Source organism: Nicotiana tabacum, chromosome 15 (assembly GCF_000715075.1).
Source record: "Nicotiana tabacum cultivar K326 chromosome 15, ASM71507v2, whole genome shotgun sequence".
Taxonomy (NCBI): Eukaryota; Viridiplantae; Streptophyta; class Magnoliopsida; order Solanales; family Solanaceae; genus Nicotiana; species Nicotiana tabacum.
The window spans coordinates 134,970,808-134,990,386 of record NC_134094.1 but is presented as its reverse complement, the minus strand read 5'-3'; the positions used below and the strand labels follow the sequence as shown (position 1 = coordinate 134,990,386).

Here is a 19,579-nt window from a genome sequence, read left to right as displayed (position 1 = left end):
GGTCCGTTTGCTCAAAACGTTGACCGAAGTCAACTCAAATGAGTTTTGAAGCTCCATTTCACATTTAAATCAATTTTTCACATAAAAACTTTCCGGAATGTTGAAAGGTGCTATTTGAGGGCTCAGAACACCGAAATAAATATTAAATTTAAAGATGACATATTGGGTCATCATAGAAGTCTATGATGTGGAACCTTTTTTGGTAGTGTATTTGTTGTTTTTTCGTGACGAGTTTAGTTGCAGCTAATAGGTACTTTTGGAGCTATTATAGCGAAGAAAGCTGACAGTAAAGATATACTAATAAAGTTGACTAGAAGCGTATTTGTGGCGACAAAGAAGAAAGATCTCAAAAGTTTGACTTTATTCAATCAGCTTAAATTCTACGCCAAAACAAGTGGACATGACGAAAATACTACTTGGGATATTTCACTGAATGTGGAAAAAAAATATTTGGGTTTTGGGGTGGGTTGTACTAACTTATGAGAGAAATGTAAGAGCTTGATGATAATCCAACCTTCTATCTCGATTGCAAGATACGCCTTTCTCTAGGACACTGAAAATACCATCACAAAATATATTGGATACGGAGACATGAAGTATCTGCTATATTTAATTTAGACGTTGCAAGTCGGCCTCGTTCCAATTGAATACCTTTAATAGGCCCAAAGGTGTACCAGCTCGACACATTCTGCTGACATGATTGATAGCGTGAGTCGCACCGTATTTGAGAGCATGAAAATGATGCAAATTAAAAGATTGATGTGACTTAAGGTGTCATTCTTGTCAAATATATGAGTTGATAACAGAAGCTTTCTTCGTGATTTTAAATATTCTACCTCTTTTGCTATAGAAGATGCAAAATACACTTTCCTTTCATCTTGTTTACAAGTCTAAGATTTGGCTTCATTTGGATCGAAATCAACAAAGAAATAGACTAAGCACCGTTTGGACACACGAATTTTTCCACTTTTTTTCGAAAAATTTATATTTTTTTTCGAAATAAGCGTTTGGCCATAAAATTTTCATTTTTCACTTGAAGATGAATTTTAGAATTTTTCGAAAATATGAAAAACTCCAAAAAGTTATTTTTCAAAATTTTCACTCAGATCACTCACAAAACTTCAAAAACAACCCAAAATTATATTCATATCCAAACACAACTCTAATTTTCAAATACCATTTTCTCTTAAATTTTTTTTTGAAATACCATTTCATCTTGCGAGTTTAAGTGAGCGTCGCAAGATGAAATGGTAATACAAAGAACAAATTTCATATTGTACATACAGAAGACATCAAAGGAGGATAGAACAAACGCGGAAAGACAACTTTAACTTGAATAGCAGCAGCAGCAGCAACAACAACAACAACAACAACCCAGTATAATCCCACTAGTAGGGTCTGAGGGAGGCTAGTGTGTACGCAGACCTTACCCCTACCCTGGGGTAGAGGTTGTTTCCGATAGACCCTCGGCTCCCTCCCTCCAAGAACTCCCCACCTTGTTCTTGGGGTGACTCGAACTCACAACCTCTTGGTTGGAAGTGGAGGGTGCTCACCACTAGAGCAACCCACTCGTCTTTTAACTCGAATAGCAATGTAAGGAAATTCATGAGACAGATGCACAATCCTGCAACTTCTACAGCATATTCAGACTAAACACTATAGTTACTAGTGTTCGAATAAGATCCTCTCCCTTGACCAGCAGTAGAAAAGACGATTTCACATCCGTTATAATTGTAACAATCTTCTGAGAACCAGTTTACTAATTCCTTCCTAGCATTAGATACTAATTTTTCAGCTTATCGCACGGATGATCAATCCGCTAATGTATGGATCACTGAAGTCTTGAATGTACAGGTGCATTTACCTAAAAGTGCAGAAGCACATGCAAATACGCTATTGCTCCTTTCATCCTTCATGTTCAAAGTTGTTCTCAATATGAAGAATGTAAGTGCTAATAAATGCACAGAAGAGGGACTTGCACAAAAGAACATGGCATTGTAATGAAATGGGATAAATGCATAGTTGTTATTACAAGTCTATGTCATAGGGAAATGGCAGAAAAGAAACAACAAGCTAAGGTTCGAGTTAACATCCCAATAGTTTCTCTCAGAAATCAGGGGGATTTAACATGCAATATAGCTAACTGTATATTCTTTTCTCATTTTGCACACTAATCCTTCTAAGTTTTGTAATAAAAAACTTTATGAACATAAAATCGCCAAAAATGCCTAAAGATGTTTACTTGCACAGAGAATACATATGCATTGCTGATAAACTTGAAACTATTGTACAACAGCAGAGGTTAAAGAAAGTTGAACCTTGAGCAGGTCTATTAACAGTGGAATCTTAAAGCAACCACACTCGGAAAGCTCCAAAAAGATTAGAACATAAACACGGGGTCACCTCTTCAGTGGCTTGTAGAGGACAACAGTAACATATTTGGACTGGAACCTATGCGTCAGACCAAGAGCAACAACGGATTGAGAAGCCCATCCTTTCTCTATAAAGAGGTGATTAAGCACTACATGCTGGGGCTTCGGAGAAGAAGGTGCTTCTTCTGAGTTTTCAGAACCAAGAACAGTTAGATGAAGTTGGGGGGGAACTGCCACTGGATCCTTTGCAAAATCCTCATCTCCCAGCAAACCTTGCCCATAGCTAGAGTCAGGTGACGGTGGGGCCTCAAACTCTGCAACACTTTCGAGGTTCTCCGGCACATTATCCTGTAGGAAGGATGCAAATTGTTTTATCCATGTACATGAGCCGATATCCTTAAGAAACAGCAGGCATAGCAAGATATTCTTTTTAGCCTCCTAACCAAATATACCAACCGCAGCATTTGCGCATTTCACACATGAAAATACATGGTGAATGCTCCTTCTAAGTAACTTTGCAAGCCTCCCAGTCACATGTTTATGCATTAATCAGCCATCAACGCATTTTTTCCATGAGAATCATTTTTCTTTTAGACAAGTCTTCCCCTTACCTTTCTGAGTAATATATCAAACTGCATATATGTATAGAGTGAATTACCTTGTTCTTAAGTAGCTTTTCAGTAGCTTGTATATCTCAGTGGTTTTATTACCTTGTTCAGTAGCTTTTCACTTTTAAAAACTCTTGATTCCCTATCTCTACCAACCAAACTCGTTTAGCTGTGCATACATTTAAGGAAGCTATATGTGAATAATCCCTTGAGATAAATTTCTCTTTCGTGGTCTTACTGAAAAATAATCCATTTATGCATAAAATATTAATTAGGATAGTTTCATACCACTGGCACCACCTAAGGTTTGAAAAGCTACACAGGCGTCCATTCTCATTAATTTACTAGCTTACACATTACCCAGAACATGTTTACTACTGTTATAGTAAACTGTTTAGTATCTGAAGAGATATTTTCACTTTTACCCCTAAATAAGAGAGAAACACATTTCCTCTTTAATTAGGACAAGGAAAAACAAAACGAAATAAAATGGCAATGCCAAGCTGCAACATTGCAAACTCTGCCTACCCTTTAATGAAGACTGCTAAATGTGCTAAAGTTATCAAGATGCCACTGCTGTGATAATGCAATTAGCAATTCTAGCCAAAGGTAAATCAGCTTCCCAACCAACTAAGCAGGAGGCGGAATACTCACTTACATTAACATCAAGAAGATTAAAGACAACGCCTGTCTCATCTGCTACACATGGAAGATCTGGGATATATCTGACTTCTCCATCCACAATGAATTTGTAATGATATATACCCATCGGAAGGACCAAAAGAATGGTGTGGTCCTTGCCTGATCTTTGGAGAATCTTCCTGCAAGCAAATATCATTGGTGGATACATTCAGAAACTCCATTAATAGGAATTGTCACAGCAGCTAGTGCTTGGTTGAATCTGGATCAACTCCTGAACAAGAGGCCAGAGTTTACCTTGATCTCCAGTTGTCCCAAGATCCTTGGATAGCAACATTATTACCACCATAACTCCATGTTATCAAAATAGGTATGCCACTCTCTGGAGAATGATCAGAGGCATCCTGAGATTCATCGCCCCACATTTGGTCGGTAGCAGGATGGCCATCCCCTGCTTGTAAAGGAACTACTGGGACCTGAAAAGGAGGATAAAAAGAGAGGATTTAAGTCTCGAAATCAGACAGTCCTAAGTACCTATGGGGTTTATTGGGGTGCCTAAAGAAGCAATTAACTTCTCCTGCTCTATCTCCAAGTTAACTACAAATAAAAGGTGCTTGCTTTTGGTTATTGGCCAACCTCAAAGACACATGTCTCCCTTCTTGGCCATTTAGAAAAAGGCATAGTTGGAGCGACAATGTTGATTATAACAGCATAAATGTTAATAATACCACATAAGCAAACAGGAAATTAAACTCATCAGCCACAGAACCATTTTTGAGATGAAAAGCCAGAAAATATGTTAACTTCACTATGGAGTCCTGCTATCAATATCTAACGGCAGGAAGGAATGCAACAGAGTTTTGTCCTTGGAACAGGGTATGGAAGAAAATTCCCACTAAAAATAGAGGGTTTTTTTGTCTGGAACTCCAGATGGCTGTCTCACCCAATCAAGCCTCCAGAAGAGACTATTGCTTATGTGCACGAGGTGTTATATGTTCATCAGAATATACAGATCACCTATTCAAATTGTACCATAGCTTCAGAGTTATTTTCTCTTACTTATCCAATGTAAAGTGGCGAATGCCACATAATTCGAGGGAAGCAGTCTGGAGCTAGATGTGAAGAAAAGAACCAAATATCACGTAGAGCCTTTGCGATTACAACCCATGCCTGCATACTATGGTTCATTTTGAGAGAAAGAAACAGTAGGTGTTTTGAGAAGAATGAAGCTGCATCACGTGCCGTAACATATATACTAATACTTTTTTGCTTTTTGGACGAAAATTGAAAGATGTATACAACTTGGAAACACTTTTGAGTTACTAAATACTTTATAGGAACTCAGGAAAAACTTGTATATCCACTATACTGAAAACTTGTATACAGATGCACTTTCTTAGTGCTTCTCAGCTAAAGGAAACAAAATACATGAAGAGCCAAAGCACAGTCATACAAGTAATCAAATGAAACGGGAAAAGCATTACTGCAAGCTCCTGAATGGACCTAGAACAATTCTTCGAACTATGTCCCCCCCCCCCCCCCCAAACCAAGATAATAAAAAATACAAACCAAATCCCAAAAAGAAAACGTTAAAAAATTATATTAACAGGAACCCCCAAAACTGAAAAGCTTTCCTGAAGAATGGAAGAGCTCAAATTAGGGGAGACAAGGGAGGAAAAAGGTAAAAAGTACTGTCACAACCAAGGTCCACATACTTACTCATGCAATGCGTGCAGCCATACCCACAAATTACCCCAAGTCAATGGGATATCCAACTGGAGGAAAAAGGTATGCGAGGGATAGTGGCCACATAGTCAGATGCATCAGATGATGTTTTTTTTTTTGATGAAGGTATTTCATTAAAAGGCATCAAGGAGATGCAAAATCACAAAAGAACAGAAGTACAATATTGTTAGCCCTTTCCAATGTGTCAATCTAAAACAAGGGAGCTAACGAAGTCCAAAAAATGGTCGGTGCTAATTACAGGGGTTGACTTAGTCCAACAAGAAAGATCAATCAAACATCTAGCTTTGAGAGAGTGATTTGGAGTTGAGGTTCCATCAAACCATCTTCGATTCCTTTCAGTCCATAGGCACCAAAAGTAACTGCAGGGATTATCACCCAGATGCATCAGATGATATTATGACAAGTCTAAAAATGAAGGACATATGATCTAAGGCTTCACTTAGGCTAAGGGATCTGAAATGCACAATAATGAATCTGATTCAAATCAACAACAACAACAACAACATACCCAGTATTATCCCACACCGTGGGGTCTGGGAATGAATCTGATTCAAATCTTTGTGAATCTTTGTGAAAAAACCCAATTCCCTGTGACTTATGGGTATCAGATTCTATCAAATTTCTAGCCAAATACATAAGTAGATTTCAAGAGGCAGCAGTAGATGTGTCAATTAGCCAATGATCCATGTAACCCATAGCAAAGCCCACCATCCCCTCTTCCATCTATCATATCTGTCCATCTCAGTTTTTTATCAATCTTTCCGAATGTATTCACTCCACTGTTTTCTGCAAAACTCTATTATTTTCTATCTTCCAGCACCATCTCCATCTCCATCTGAATGGGATATTAAACCCATTGAATTGCATAAGTGAACAAATAGCAATCAGTAGCTTATTGGTTTCCAAGAAGCCAATAACATGTAACCCAACTAGGGAAGATCTGATTCTACATGGCAATGATTACCACATATTAAAGCAATATGAACTATGTTACATGGACTCAATTACGTACGTAGCTGATACAGGTGCAAGTAACAGGAACTTTTTGCAAATTTCTATTGTATTCCGAAGTTTCCACACGGAACATATGAATACCATCACTCCTGCTCGACATGGGTACATATAGGCAAATAAAATGAACATAGTTCTGGACTAGTAACTAGGGATATCCATAAAACACCTCTCCTCTAGCTCCATCCTCAGATCTCTTTTTTGAAATTCAAAAATAGTAAGCGATTCCATAAGGGATTTCTGAAGTGAATTATTTATCTCATCTACCTCCCCATCCCTAAATCTACCCTACTCATCAAGCAACACATATATAAGCCTAATTTGACGATTATACTATTCACTATTTGAATTTTTATCGTTCATGATTTATTATTCTAAATTTGTTAAAAACAGAATGTTCTTATCTATTACTACCATTTTATCCATGTATCTTAAATAACTCGACTTCCTATTTCCAAATCAAAATGCATGAGCACAAAATTTAAAGCTTTATGCCTTTGTTTAGACAGATGAACAGAATTTCAAATCTGTTAAGTGAAGAGAGCTAAGACAAAAGAGTTAGAACCTTTACATCTCTCCAGTGTATGAGCCTCACCAAGAAGAATTTAAACTAATTTCATCAACAAGTATCAGTTTGTAAAATAAAAAATCAACTATTGTGAAGAAAAATTGCCTTAATCAGAGCAAAGCTCGCATCAACTCCAAATTCCACTTGACTAAGGATTCACTAAAAGATTTCAATAATCCTACTATGATTGAAGCATAAATTTTTTTCAACCGCCTCTTGCTCCGGAATGCATTAAGCATCATTATTACAGAATATTGTCATTGAGAGACATAGTTATGTGATGTTTTACTTTTTAGTCTGTCCCAAAAAAATAATACCTTACTATATTTAGAAAGAATTTAACTTTGAACTTCTTATTTTAGCATTAATTACATGATTTATAGCCACAAAATTATCTGTATATGGTTTTAAACTGCAAATTTAAACTCTAATGCTTCGTGGCCAACACTCAAACACGCACTGTTCCTATAATGCAAGTATATATTTATGCTTAAATTCAAATCATTTGTACTACACAACAACTTCAAATCCTAAATCCGCCTCCGAAACTACCACCACACACACGCATATACACACACAAAAAGAAACACACACACATATATAACAGTAAAAGTAACAGAAAAATGGAAACCTGAGGTCCGAACAAGAGAGGTGAAGCAGAGCGATGTGGACTTTGCGGAGGAGAATTGACCATTAAGTCAGCTGAAGCCACGCGCGTGGTCCGAGCGTGATCTTCACCAATATTTGCAGATTGAATATTACTGGATCTTCTTCCCGACACCTCATCAACACCGCCACCTCCTCCGCCAACGACGGCGCCGTCTTCTCTTCCGTTCGCATTCCCCATGTCTTCACCAATAATGCTACTGAATATACATGTGTACGTAAATATATAGAGAGAGAAAGTAATAGGAGTCACGTTCTCTTTTGGGTTTATATAGTATCCTGTCAGACTTATTAATGGAGAAGGTGAGATTGGAGGTGGCTTAAAATAATAAGACACACTATTTTGAGTTATTTACCATCATTGCCCTCCATTGAGCTAAGGATAACTTTCTTTTTAATACGTACAAACTTTCATATTTACGCCACATTAATAAATACAATATATATTAATATTTTATATGCACATTTATTATTTTCTATATATAAAACGTATAACATTTCACTTTAATTTTAACTATAAGATTAAATTATTTAATTTGATAAAAGACGAAGTTTGATAAGTATTTATCTTTTTTTTTTTTAATACTCCTGATTTCTTGTTCGGACATCTAATTTAAAGACGAATTCATTACTTTTATATCATGATTATTGAAATTCAATGTTTTTGATATAATATGTATTAATTTTAATGTGAAAACTTCTGAAAAAATTGTTAAAAATTGAATATGTTAAGTTAAAATCATGAATTTCTTTCTATCTAAATTAATGTACGATCATCATATTGATTATGAGTACTTTTTATATATATAAAAAAGCTGGAAAAACAAGCTGGGGAGCAGAAAAGGGCAGAGATGGAAAGTGAGAAGAAAGAAAAAAAAACGAAAAATGGAAAATTTAGAGGATAAATATGGATGACGTGGAAAGATCAGAAACGTTGACCAAGGATAACTACAATATGGAAAGTGGAGATTTGCTGAAATTTAGTGTATGTACAAAACCGTCAAATCGAAGGTACTTTTCGGCGTGCTTATATTATCCCCTTTGGCTGTGTGCCTACGTTGGTTTTAGAGAAACGATAGCGACACCCCCCCGAATATATAAGCAATTAATAATGTGGAAAATACTACAAAATTATCCTCGAAAGGGAGTAGCTCTTCCTACAAAATTATCTTCCTTAACATGTATGAGTCCGAGCAAAGTTATTGATTTCGAATGAAACTATAACTTATAGGTCCGCCCATGGCTCTCTCTCCATCAAATATCTTTGCAAGAATGAAGAATGTGTCTCATCTTGCTTTCAAATTACTAGTTTACAAAGGCAGTGGCAAACCTATATGAACATTTTCAACACAATGGGCATAAGGGGCAGTCATGTGTACTAAGCTCCCGCTATGCGCGGAATCCGAGGAAGAGCCGGATCACAAGGATCTATTGTACGCAGTCTTACCCTGCATTTCTGCAAGAGGTTATTTTCACAGCTCGAACCTGTGACCTCCTGGTCACATGACAGTAACTTTACTAGTTAGGGCCAAGCTCCCATTTTCAACACAATGGACATTTCTTCAAAAAACCAACTAGCAATATGCCCTTTGCCAAGTAAAACAAGTGATAGATGCAGAGACCTACAAACTCCAGCAACAATACCTTGACTGATACTCCAGTAGCCTGACAATAGAATAAGAATGGAACTAGTAGTTGGCATTAACAGCCAAAAATGTGATACATGCTAAGATTCATGGCACTAGGTTGCACAACATTCAACAACAACAAAATCTCACAAGTGGGGTATGGGGAGGGCAGTGTATACGTAGACATTGCCTCTACCTTGTGAAGGTAGAGAGACTGTTTCCGACGGACCCTCGGGTCAGTAAAGGTTGCACAACATTCGTAATGAAGAAAGGCCCCTACAATATTCTATTTTCCGGCAATCATAATTCAACAAAATTCCTACTTCAAAAGTAGAAGTACCATGACTAGAAGCAAACATGCTAATCAACAAGATTTAGGACTTGAGTTTGAAGCACTTCTAACAGTATTCCAAATTTGGACAACCGAATTTGCAACACGAGGGAGCACTTGAAGAAGGCCACCAGCGGCCAATCCAATGGCAAGGGCTTGAGGGTAGCCTGGCTTGGAGTCAACTTTCATATCAAGGCTAAGAAGTCGAGCGTTTATGACATCCAACTTTCTGGAGGTTTCGGATGACATATTCCTATTATTGCGATTCTTATCATTTCGAGAAGTGCTGATCATCCTGAAGAGAGCACCCTGGAGATCGTCAATAACCTTAAAGGAAGCTTCTTGAGAGTCCATACCTTGCGATTCATAGTGTGATACAAGCTCTTTCGGGCTTGGCAACTTTCTTGTCACCTTCTTTTTGCTGCTCTCATTATCGTTGCTGGCGGTCGCAGTATCAATCTCTTTGATCTCCTCCTTCCCATTTTGAGGTGGTTGGGAAGGTTTTGCCATTATCTTTCAAACAGTTTCAGATTAAGCCTCTGCAACTGGCAGAAAGAAAATTAATAGAAAGAGGCTGGCACTGCAATTATAAAACTCAAGCAAATTAGCAAATTGAAGCATAGCAATGAAATTAGTACACCCAAAACAAATGTCTGAAAACAACTCTCTGTAGGCAACAAATCATATTCCAGGTAAGAATGTATAATACAAAAGAAGTAATATCATAGCCTATTTTTAATAATAATTAATAAATGACTAACTACTTAAATAAATAGACAGGTGAAAGTTCTCATTGACATAAAGTGACCAAAACTGCAGACATAAGTGCGGCCATAGATAAAGAGAACAGGAAAGAGCGCGGCAAAAAAATAAGATACTGTAAAAACCACTCACAAAGTAAGAGCACAAGCCAAGTGAATACAAAAATCAGATTCTCCTTTTTCTTTTCTCTGAACACGATACGAACTTTCCCTATAAATCAAAAGCAGATTATGTAAATACAATCGGCCTAGCTCCTTTTATTTAAAAACTAATGCAGGACAAATAACAAGCCCAACGATTAATATTTTGAATCTCAAAAAAGCCATTTTTGACCAGCAACCAGTATGGCAGTTGATCAGAGACCATTTATCCCCATCAAACAACTCATATGTTTCACCTTCTAATGAGCAGACATGAAAAATTGTTGAATAAAATATTTAAAATACTTCATACAAGTGCTATTTCCACTGAACCAGTCAATAAAGTCACGAGATCACAAGATACCCAATCTCAAAGCTAACTTCCACTTGACTCGTGAAATAAAGAGGCCACACACAGAGGGGAACAGCCGTGAAATTGAATTTGATCAATTATAAATGCTAAAAGAAATTCATCTTAGTGTTATTTTCTTGCAGGCACAGCATGAAAAATATAGTCAAATATTATTTCAAATTTTTGAAACCAAATCTATGAACAAACGGATTAACACCGGTTTTCAGCTTCCTTTGGAAATGACTACAAAGCTGATATAATTAGGTGAGCTCACCGTATAGAAGTTAACAAGCATTTAAAAATACTGCATTTCTAAGATTACTATTCTACTCAATACTCCCTTTGGATCATTTCCTCCACTGGGGACATAGAACTACCAGAGCCACAAAACATGCCGTTTTTCCCAAAACAAAAACATGCCTATGCTGTATTTAACATATGATAAAAATTCCTTTGGACGTAGTTGCAAATTAAGGTTAAATCCACAAAATTTGAGCCACTAAAAGTGAGCAAACTTAGGCTCATTAACCAGGTAAGCAAAGAAAGTTAATCCGTATCAAGTCACAATACGAGAAGGGATCAACATTATTTCTGTCCAATGTTCATAACGATTTTTCTCTGCACCAATCAGCAGATATACAAATTAAAACATTATAAAGGAGTACTACCATACAACAACAGCATACCCAGTGAGGTCTGGGGACGATTGTGTGTACGCAGACCTTAACCCTATCTTGTACAGGCAACAGAGGCGGATGCAACATATTAGTACCGGGTAGAACCCAGTACTTTTGACGCTGAGCATAAATTTATGCGTAAAAATCTAATAAAATTGCAATAAATAGTAGCTCTGAATCCGTAACTTTAAAAATACAATGAGTTCTGCTAAAAAACTTAAAGGTTGAACCCGTAAAGTTTAAATACTAGATCCGCCACTGGGTAGAGAGTTTGTTTTCAATAGATTGTCTGCTCAGGCAAGCATAGTCACAGCAGTTTAGAAAAAGAAATACAGTAATAAAGAAGCATACACATATTTTAGTGGTACTGGCATATATTATCTATACTACAAAATAAAAGGATACATAGAGATATGATTTCATGACTAAATTTGAAACAAGAATAATTGGACATTCAAATACATGAGCTTTCGACTGTATAATTTTCAAATATATACATATATTTATAGAAAGTCAAAAGAAACAAAACCCTTATTGCTTCAGATATAGAATACCATACCTGTGAATACAATTGCCGGAGAAAACAGCGGGGGAAATTATAAAGAACTGTTGAAGCTGTAGCTAGGGGATAAGGGAAGGGGTTTGGGTTTTATGAGAGGGAAATGGAAATATTTGGGGCAAATTACACTACAGTTCCTTCTTATATTAGATTGAATAGTTTAAGCATATGCGTATTGGTCCATTGATTGAGAGTTGACTTGAAAAACTAGTCCTATTGATTGTCAATTAGATCTATTTTTAGAGAAAATTAGAAAATTAAAAATATATTTTTTGGATGCTTAAGAATTTATATAAAGTTGCTTCTTATAAACATATGGAAAAACACTTGTCAAAGATTATGCAGGTTAAAAGTCGAATAATAAGATTAAATTTGAAATTAAAATCTAGCATGTTTTATTAAAAAGTCATACTAGTATTTATTTAGGAGTATCGTACATGTGTAGATTTACTCAATTACCAATTCAAGTATATAGCAAACTAATTTGTAAACATGATTAATCTGGCGAATCATTTTTCATAATTGGTGTTGTATTTGAATCTCATATCAATCTCAGCATTGTAAGAAAATAAATGATAAAGATCCTTTTAGATAAGAAGATAATAACAATAATTCTCAACCTACGTTACATGAGTTCTTCATTTGTCTTTGACGTATTCATGTTGAAATGTCTGATACGAGTACAAAATACATAGTTTGAATTCTTTAAAATACACTAAAAATTTAACTGTACGCGCTTGTATTGGATACATAAATAACGCGTATCCAATACATACCCGTTCCCTAGTCCATGTAACATAGCTTTCACTCACTACTAATTGAGCTAGCCCCAACTCATACAAATCATACAATTTTCTAAACATATATATTACAATTAGTTGTCTACTCAAAGATATACAAACTAACACATCCTCTTTAGTCAGGCAGTGAAGTAGCAATGGAACTTATAATTCCAAGGACATAAGTAATCTCTGTTCTTTTGATAGAGATGATGAAGCTTCTTCAACAATCTGCATAGAATTAATTATCAAACAGAATAAGATAAAAGAAGGCTAAGAAGTAAGCAATTTCAAAAGGATTTAAGTTATACAGTATAAAACAATTACACAATAAATTCAATTTAACCGGCTATAGCAAGTTATTACTCTACTTTCCAGGTTATTGTATTGGGTTTGCTATGACTTTCTACGAAGAGCTCCCTTTGTTATAGGCTTAACCTGATGGTGTAAATAATATATACATAATCAGTCCACAAAACTTAAACTCATCTGAAGAGGTTTTGTGATGTAGCGCGAAGGGCTGATTCCATATACATTACTATGTCTTAAGTCTTAAATTTTTTTGCTCCTTGAATGAGTGTTACTATTAGGAGCTCGTTTCATATAGATTACATAAACTCTTTTTGCTCCTTGAATGAATAACACTGTTAACTAACTGATACAACCAGAATACATCTCCAAATGAATTTATCTGGAGCATAGATCATGAATTATGAGGCTGAAGACAAACAACGGTTCAAACATTAAGAAAGCGTTCATAAATAACAACTGTCAAACTAAGTGTAACCAAAATCTATTGTTTGAAGTGACGAGGAGGAAATCACAAAATAGAACTCCATGAACAGCTGTTTTATGCTATACTATTTCGACTTTTTGAGCATTATGTGTTGCCATGTGACAAGTAAAATAGCTCCTATTAACAAGGAAATTTGGGTTTCTCTTATCCACCCAGTCTCATGTGGCTTTATTTCCATAAGTTTCGGCATTCCATCTGGCATCCTTCATATTCCAAATTACTTTCTCTAAAAATGTGCCAAGAAAGAGTTTCATTAGATAAACGTAAACCTTCATTTTCTGGTCCCTCACAACTGAAATTGGATAGCTTAACAGTCTATTAACAATGTTTTACGGTCACAAATAGCACTTCAACTCTTCGGATGATTATGAGGGACATAATGTAGACATTAAGATGTTTGAAAAGAAAAAACACACTAACGAAAACAATCGTTCGCTTATCATAAAAGAAAAAAAAAGGCTAATAAAAGATAATCATTCGCATACACAGATATACGGCACTACACACTAGCAATCAGATGCTCAGTATATGGAAAAACGGATTGAAAGCTAACCGTAAAGCCAGTTTTTTTGTATAGTTCCTGGCCAGGTATGTTGTCTGCATTTACATGAACAAATAGTTGCTTGAAACCTGCTTGTACACGCAGAAAATAAGATTAGTAGTTCAGCGAAATTAATTAAGAGGGACGGCAATTCTGAACAGGTAAATCTGTATGAAGAGCATTTTAAATAGTTTAAAGCTGAAACGAGGCACCTTGTAAGGCGGCCGCATCAGCAGCCAAATGTATCATATTTGAAGCAATACCCTGACGTCGAGCAAACTTTGCAACACAGACATTTGCAATGTAAGCGTATTTATGTGAATCAAAGGGATCTTGACATGCCAAGACAGCTGATAACCTTTTGATTTCCTGGAGAGAATGAGACGAAAAGGAATTCAGTAGGTTCCACACTACCCTAGTACACATTAAAACTTTAATATTCAGCTAAAATTTTGGTTAAGTTAGTACCCCTGGGTATCTCTCCCTTTGTACAAATTGTCGGATTGTCAGGTCCAAAGTTCCCACCACGCTGTTAAGTACTGTTCTTCTAACATTTTTCTCTTCCTTTTTGACCTGAAATATTTGAAGGCTGAGGAATATCCAATATAAAGATCAAATTTGAAAGAATAACTATCACATAACAATCATCTTACTTATATGAAAGCAAATATCAAATTCTAAAAGAATAAACATCATATGACAATCATCTTAAGTAAATAATAGACATTCTTAAGTATGCTTATTACACTTTGAACATTATATTTTGCGTGAAGTAGACCTTGTTGGAAGAAGAATTAGGCCACTTGGCACAAAGTGGTGGAGTTTAATTGCTCAAAAGAGTAAGAATCTTCTATCAAAATTCAAAATGTACGAATACATTTGAAATTTAAACATATCCATTCTCACATTGGATGAAGGAATTGCTCAAATGAGCAGATTCGTTACCTCCTACATTTGAAGTCTGCCAGAAACATCCAAGCTTTAAGTGTTTTTGCAGTTCTTTAATCAGAAAATAGTTGTTAAAGTCAGAAGCAGTTAACTCTTGTCCAAGCAGGAAATTAGTGAACACGTAACAAATAGCTGATAGCCTGAAAAATATTTCCTTTACTCTAGATAATGATATAAGACGAGAGGGGGTTGCTCTAGTGGTAAGCACCCTCCACTTCCAACCAAGAGGTTGTGAGTTCGAGTCACCCCAAGAGCAAGGTGGGGAATTCTTGGAGGGAGGGAGCCGAGCCTCTCTACCCCAGGGTAGGGGTAAAGTCTGCGTACACACTACCCTCCCCAGACCCCACTAGTGGGATTATACTGGGTTGTTGTTGTTGTTGTTGTTAGATAATGATATATAAGACACTTAGGTATTCGATAGCTTAATGACATGAAGAGGTCTCATCTAAAGCAAAGGCGACCGGAAAAGTTCAGCTGTTAGCTTGGTTTGTCAGACTTTATGCACCAAGAACATTAGATACTATTAAATGGGCAACATGCAAAAGATTGACGGACTAAATGCAAAGCACTACATTTAAAATCAATGGCAAAATGAAAGCAACTCTGAAAGTTAGAAAGCCATTTAAATCAACTATCACAGACCGGTTGCAACTTGTGCATATGCAACACTAAGGAAGAACAAGGAAATTGTCTAGAAGCCACTATACATACCGCAACAAAACAAAAGCATTTCAAGCAATTTCCATCCTGACCAGAACATCTTCTCTTTAAAGCATAAAACTCCTGCACACAGATAGTGGAACAAAAAGAAAAAAAGCAAAGAAAAATGAGGGTGTTAAGCAATACTAGCCGCAGAAATTAGAGCAACATGCGATGATCAATATTTATGCAAATGGAGAAGAACATTACAGCAAAGGTGTTGCTATTTATATATGCCAATATATGTCATTATCAAATGTTACATGTCTAATCAAATGCAAGGTCATCAGCCAGGTGAAACACCTTTTCTCCAATTAAAATTACCAACTTATGTCCTAATAGCAACCCTAGAAAAATATTTCACTTATTGGCATTGAAGCTCGACGTCAAATGAAACCTATAGTCCCAAATGCTAAATATTACCCTATTCAAATTTCGAAGTAGGCAAAGATCTGTTTTTCCTCTTTTGTCAAGTCTAAGTAAAATCACATAAGCACTGAACCAATGCCGGAAACATGAAAATGCAAGCTCACACGATCTTACATGTGAATTTTTCCTAACGCTTTTACAGAACCGGGCTTCTTATAGCAGAGGATACAACTTCCATTTGTCGCCTAACAATTACTGAAACTTCAGCCTCACGCAACTGATACAAACCACGAGTTGGCATGAGAAGAATAGCTCTCAGAATAAGAAACTGTTTATGATAAGGAGCTCTCACACTAAGAAATAGATATAATGCAGTGATCTCTATATGGGTTCCATCGAGAAATATGTGAGGGCCCGCTGAAGTTATTACTAACTTGCCAACCTAAAGATATAGATAAAAGTAATGATAGGACAGACCATTGGAGCTAAGCCATGAGACGGGGCAATTTTTAAAACAACTATGTAACTGCTTACTGTTATTCTAAGTCGTAGGGAAAGGGGGAAATGTTTGATGGTAAAATTTAAACTTCAACCAAATAAAAGTTTAACTGCTAACAAACAAAAAGTTGTTTTTTACTGCAACTGACCTGTTCGGCATACTTTCTTTTATATGCGTCAACATGCCTAAAATTAGCAAAAATACAATTAATATTTACCATATAATAACTCAGACTTACATCTAGAAAACAATTTTAAACTAGTCCTAATTATATGAGGGACAAGTGATAAGAGCAAGCTCTAACCTCATATAGGACACAGATTCCCAATGAGCTTCTGCCCGTAGCCAGGCTGCCGTCTACCATTGACAATAAGACAGAAACAAGAAAATACGAAATACTTTTAGGAAAAGTAACAAACAAGAGCCATGACATTTTTATTTAGAGGAGCATAGAAGCAGCAGAACAAACCCAATATTCTTCATCCAGCATGGCCTCACGAGCAATGAAACGACCAAAGTTCCGCTTTTGCAATCCACAGTACCCATCATCAGTCTGCTGCAGCCGGTTAAAAGATAGCTCGGGTAACTTTGCATTGTCCTGCTTTGACAGGGGTGTCTGCCGGATACTTTGGTCATTATTGCAATGTACTTCAATATTTTTCCATCTATCATATGAAACGGGAAAAGCCTCCCTAGGAACAAATTGGATACCATCAAAGAGAAGAGAAAAGGCAGAAGTTAGATGATTTTTTTGATGCCGAAAAGAATATAGCTCAATAAATCTTTTGCCTTTCATAGGATGAAGAAGAAGATATCTTTAGAACTTAAGCCTCTTTTCTTGGTATGTTCTTGACAACAACATTATCCCCAAAAACAAATTTAGAGATTTTCACATACATTGCACAAATGTTCAACAACACGTCAAAGTCGTATCAAGCGTTTTATAAAAATGGTCCAACGCCCAACCTTAATTATTCGGAAACATAAAATCATTTAAAAGAACTTCTTTGCTACCACTCTGTTTGCAATCTGGTTAACCGGAAAAAAGAACCAATTTTATTCACAAGCAACCATTTTAAAAAATTTCCAAGTTTAAGAAAGCTATTAGCTGCATGTATATCCCACAAATTTGATTTGGCATTAAGTAAATTGCAAACTAATTTGGCTCGGCTATATAAATCTTCTATGACTACACAACTCCATTGGACTCGTTTCATTCAGAATCACAGATAAAAGAACCAACTTTATTTACAAGCAACCATTTAAATAGATACCGAACTTCAGAAAACCATTAGCTGCATATATATTACAACAACAACAACAACAACAACAACATACCCAATATTATCCCACATAGTTGCATATATATTCACCAATTAAATTTGGGTATTAACTAAATCACCAAATCCCAAACTAGTTGAAGTCAGCTATATAAATCTTCTATCTATTCCACTCCATTGCACCAACTTCATTTAGAACCACAAATAAAAAACCAACTTTATTTACACTCAAACCTTTAAATAAATACCAAGTTTTGAAACCACCATTAACTTCATATATATCCACCAATTCAATCTGGGTATTAAGTAAATCCCCTACATCTAATTCCACTTCCACCCATTTCATTCAGAATCACAAATAAAAAAAATAAACTTTATTGAACATTCAACCTTGTAAAGAAATACTAAGTTCTAAAAAACCATTAGCTCCATATATATCAACCAATTCAATTCCTGATATTAAGCAAATCACAAGCTAGTTCAGGTCGGCTACATGAATTCTATAAATCTATTCCACCCAATCCACCAATTTCATACAGAATCACAAATAAAAAAAAAATATATTTAAAATGCAACTTTATTTAAGTAAATCACAAACTAATTTGGACCCTTATAAAAAAAAGGGAAATCATAATACCTGCTAAAAATGTTGAGAACAAAAAGGGGTTTATTTTTCCCTTGTTTAGAGAAAACCCAAGTAAGTTCAGGCTGTTGAATCTTGAATTGAGGCAAAAATTTACTTCTCAACTCCATTTTTTTTTCTTTTCCTTTTTCTTGTTGAATCACCTGGGAAAGATTCAAACTTTTTTCTTGAGACCCTAAGAAAGAGGAGAAGAAAAAGAGTATTAAAGGAAAAAGAGAGAGGGTCAACAGTACTATTCCTTGTGTAGGTACTATCTATCCATTTGTTCCCTCACAAAAGGAAAAAAAATTAGGGAAAGAGTGAGAAAAAATAAATAAATGGGATAAATATATATATCCACTTTATCCACTTTCCTAATTTAAGTAGGGTCTACATATTGACATTTTTATGCAGCCAATGTGGACTTATTTTTTGATTTTCTGATAATAATTTAAGATTTTAGCTTACATCAAATGAATTCAACTATTTATACATATACAAAAAAAAGTTGTTTTATCGTTTTAGACGGTGCAATTGGTCAATAAAGGGATTCACTTGAACTAAAGGTAATTATCTCTTTGTGGAAGGAAATAGTAGTAAATTTTGAACTTATACGAGTGTTTAGAAAAGAAATAATTCAGAAAGATGTAATTACAAGAGTAAATTTCGATATAAAGAATTTATTTGCCTTTAAATTAATAACTTTTGACCTTTTCATGTCTCTCCTTCTATAAGTCTATATAAAAAATAAAAATAAAAAGGCAGTCTCGTGCACTAAACTCTCACTATGCGTGGAGTTCGGAGAAGGGCCGGACCACAATGGCCTCCTTCTATAAGTCTATTTTTTTTTTGGTCTATAGACACGTTCGAGATTGTCAACTCTTAGGGTGTTATACTACTCTTAGGGTACGCGCTTTGCGCGTGCTTCCTATATCAACAAATATACCGTTGTAATGACCCGACTTGTCATTGTAAGAATTAACGCCC

General features: G+C 35.7%; 2 protein-coding genes and 2 long non-coding RNA genes across 5 annotated transcripts; all 4 read right to left on the bottom strand.

Moving 5' to 3' along the window:
- Positions 1–2,200: 2,200 nt before the first annotated feature.
- Positions 2,201–7,880, bottom strand: LOC107775402 (SNF1-related protein kinase regulatory subunit beta-1-like). The gene is made up of 4 exons (XM_016595156.2): positions 7,576–7,880; positions 3,917–4,095; positions 3,639–3,801; positions 2,201–2,720 (listed from the first exon to the last, which is right to left on the bottom strand). The coding sequence occupies exons 1-4, from the start codon at positions 7,789–7,791 to the stop codon at positions 2,400–2,402; spliced, it is 879 nt and encodes a 292-aa protein (XP_016450642.1). The 5' UTR covers positions 7,792–7,880; the 3' UTR covers positions 2,201–2,399.
- LOC142169512 (uncharacterized) lies at positions 4,947–7,569 on the bottom strand. Its single transcript, XR_012699481.1, has 2 exons — positions 5,874–7,569; positions 4,947–5,724 (listed from the first exon to the last, which is right to left on the bottom strand). It is a non-coding gene; the product is annotated as an uncharacterized LOC142169512 (long non-coding RNA).
- Positions 7,881–9,282: 1,402 nt separating the features above from the next.
- On the bottom strand, positions 9,283–12,321 carry LOC107775045 (uncharacterized). Of its 2 annotated transcripts, none has more exons than XR_012699479.1 (2): positions 12,060–12,321; positions 9,283–10,149 (listed from the first exon to the last, which is right to left on the bottom strand). It is a non-coding gene; the product is annotated as an uncharacterized LOC107775045 (long non-coding RNA). The 2 variants fall into 2 exon arrangements; XR_012699480.1 differs by having other exon boundaries at positions 9,283–10,114.
- Positions 12,322–12,754: 433 nt separating this feature from the next.
- LOC107774960 (GCN5-related N-acetyltransferase 6, chloroplastic) lies at positions 12,755–18,914 on the bottom strand. Its single transcript, XM_016594653.2, has 9 exons — positions 18,608–18,914; positions 17,160–17,382; positions 16,995–17,047; positions 16,839–16,875; positions 15,835–15,906; positions 14,644–14,748; positions 14,388–14,544; positions 14,188–14,264; positions 12,755–13,069 (listed from the first exon to the last, which is right to left on the bottom strand). The coding sequence occupies exons 1-9, from the start codon at positions 18,721–18,723 to the stop codon at positions 13,004–13,006; spliced, it is 906 nt and encodes a 301-aa protein (XP_016450139.1). The 5' UTR covers positions 18,724–18,914; the 3' UTR covers positions 12,755–13,003.
- Between the last annotated feature and the right edge of the window lie 665 nt (positions 18,915–19,579).

Coding starts and splice junctions, on each gene's coding strand:
- LOC107775402 (XM_016595156.2), bottom strand. CDS start 7,791: ATGGGGAATGCGAACGGAAGAGAAGACGGCGCCGTCGTTGGCGGAGGA. Junction 3,802..3,916: donor TGGGACAACTGGAGATCAAG/GTAAACTCTGGC, acceptor ATTTGCTTGCAG/GAAGATTCTCCAAAGATCAG. Junction 2,721..3,638: donor TTAATCTTCTTGATGTTAAT/GTAAGTGAGTAT, acceptor TCCTTCCTACAG/GATAATGTGCCGGAGAACCT.
- LOC107774960 (XM_016594653.2), bottom strand. CDS start 18,723: ATGGAGTTGAGAAGTAAATTTTTGCCTCAATTCAAGATTCAACAGCCT. Junction 17,383..18,607: donor GTTCTCAACATTTTTAGCAG/GTATTATGATTT, acceptor ATTTGTTCCTAG/GGAGGCTTTTCCCGTTTCAT. Junction 14,749..15,834: donor AATGCTTTTGTTTTGTTGCG/GTATGTATAGTG, acceptor CAAATATTTCAG/GTCAAAAAGGAAGAGAAAAA.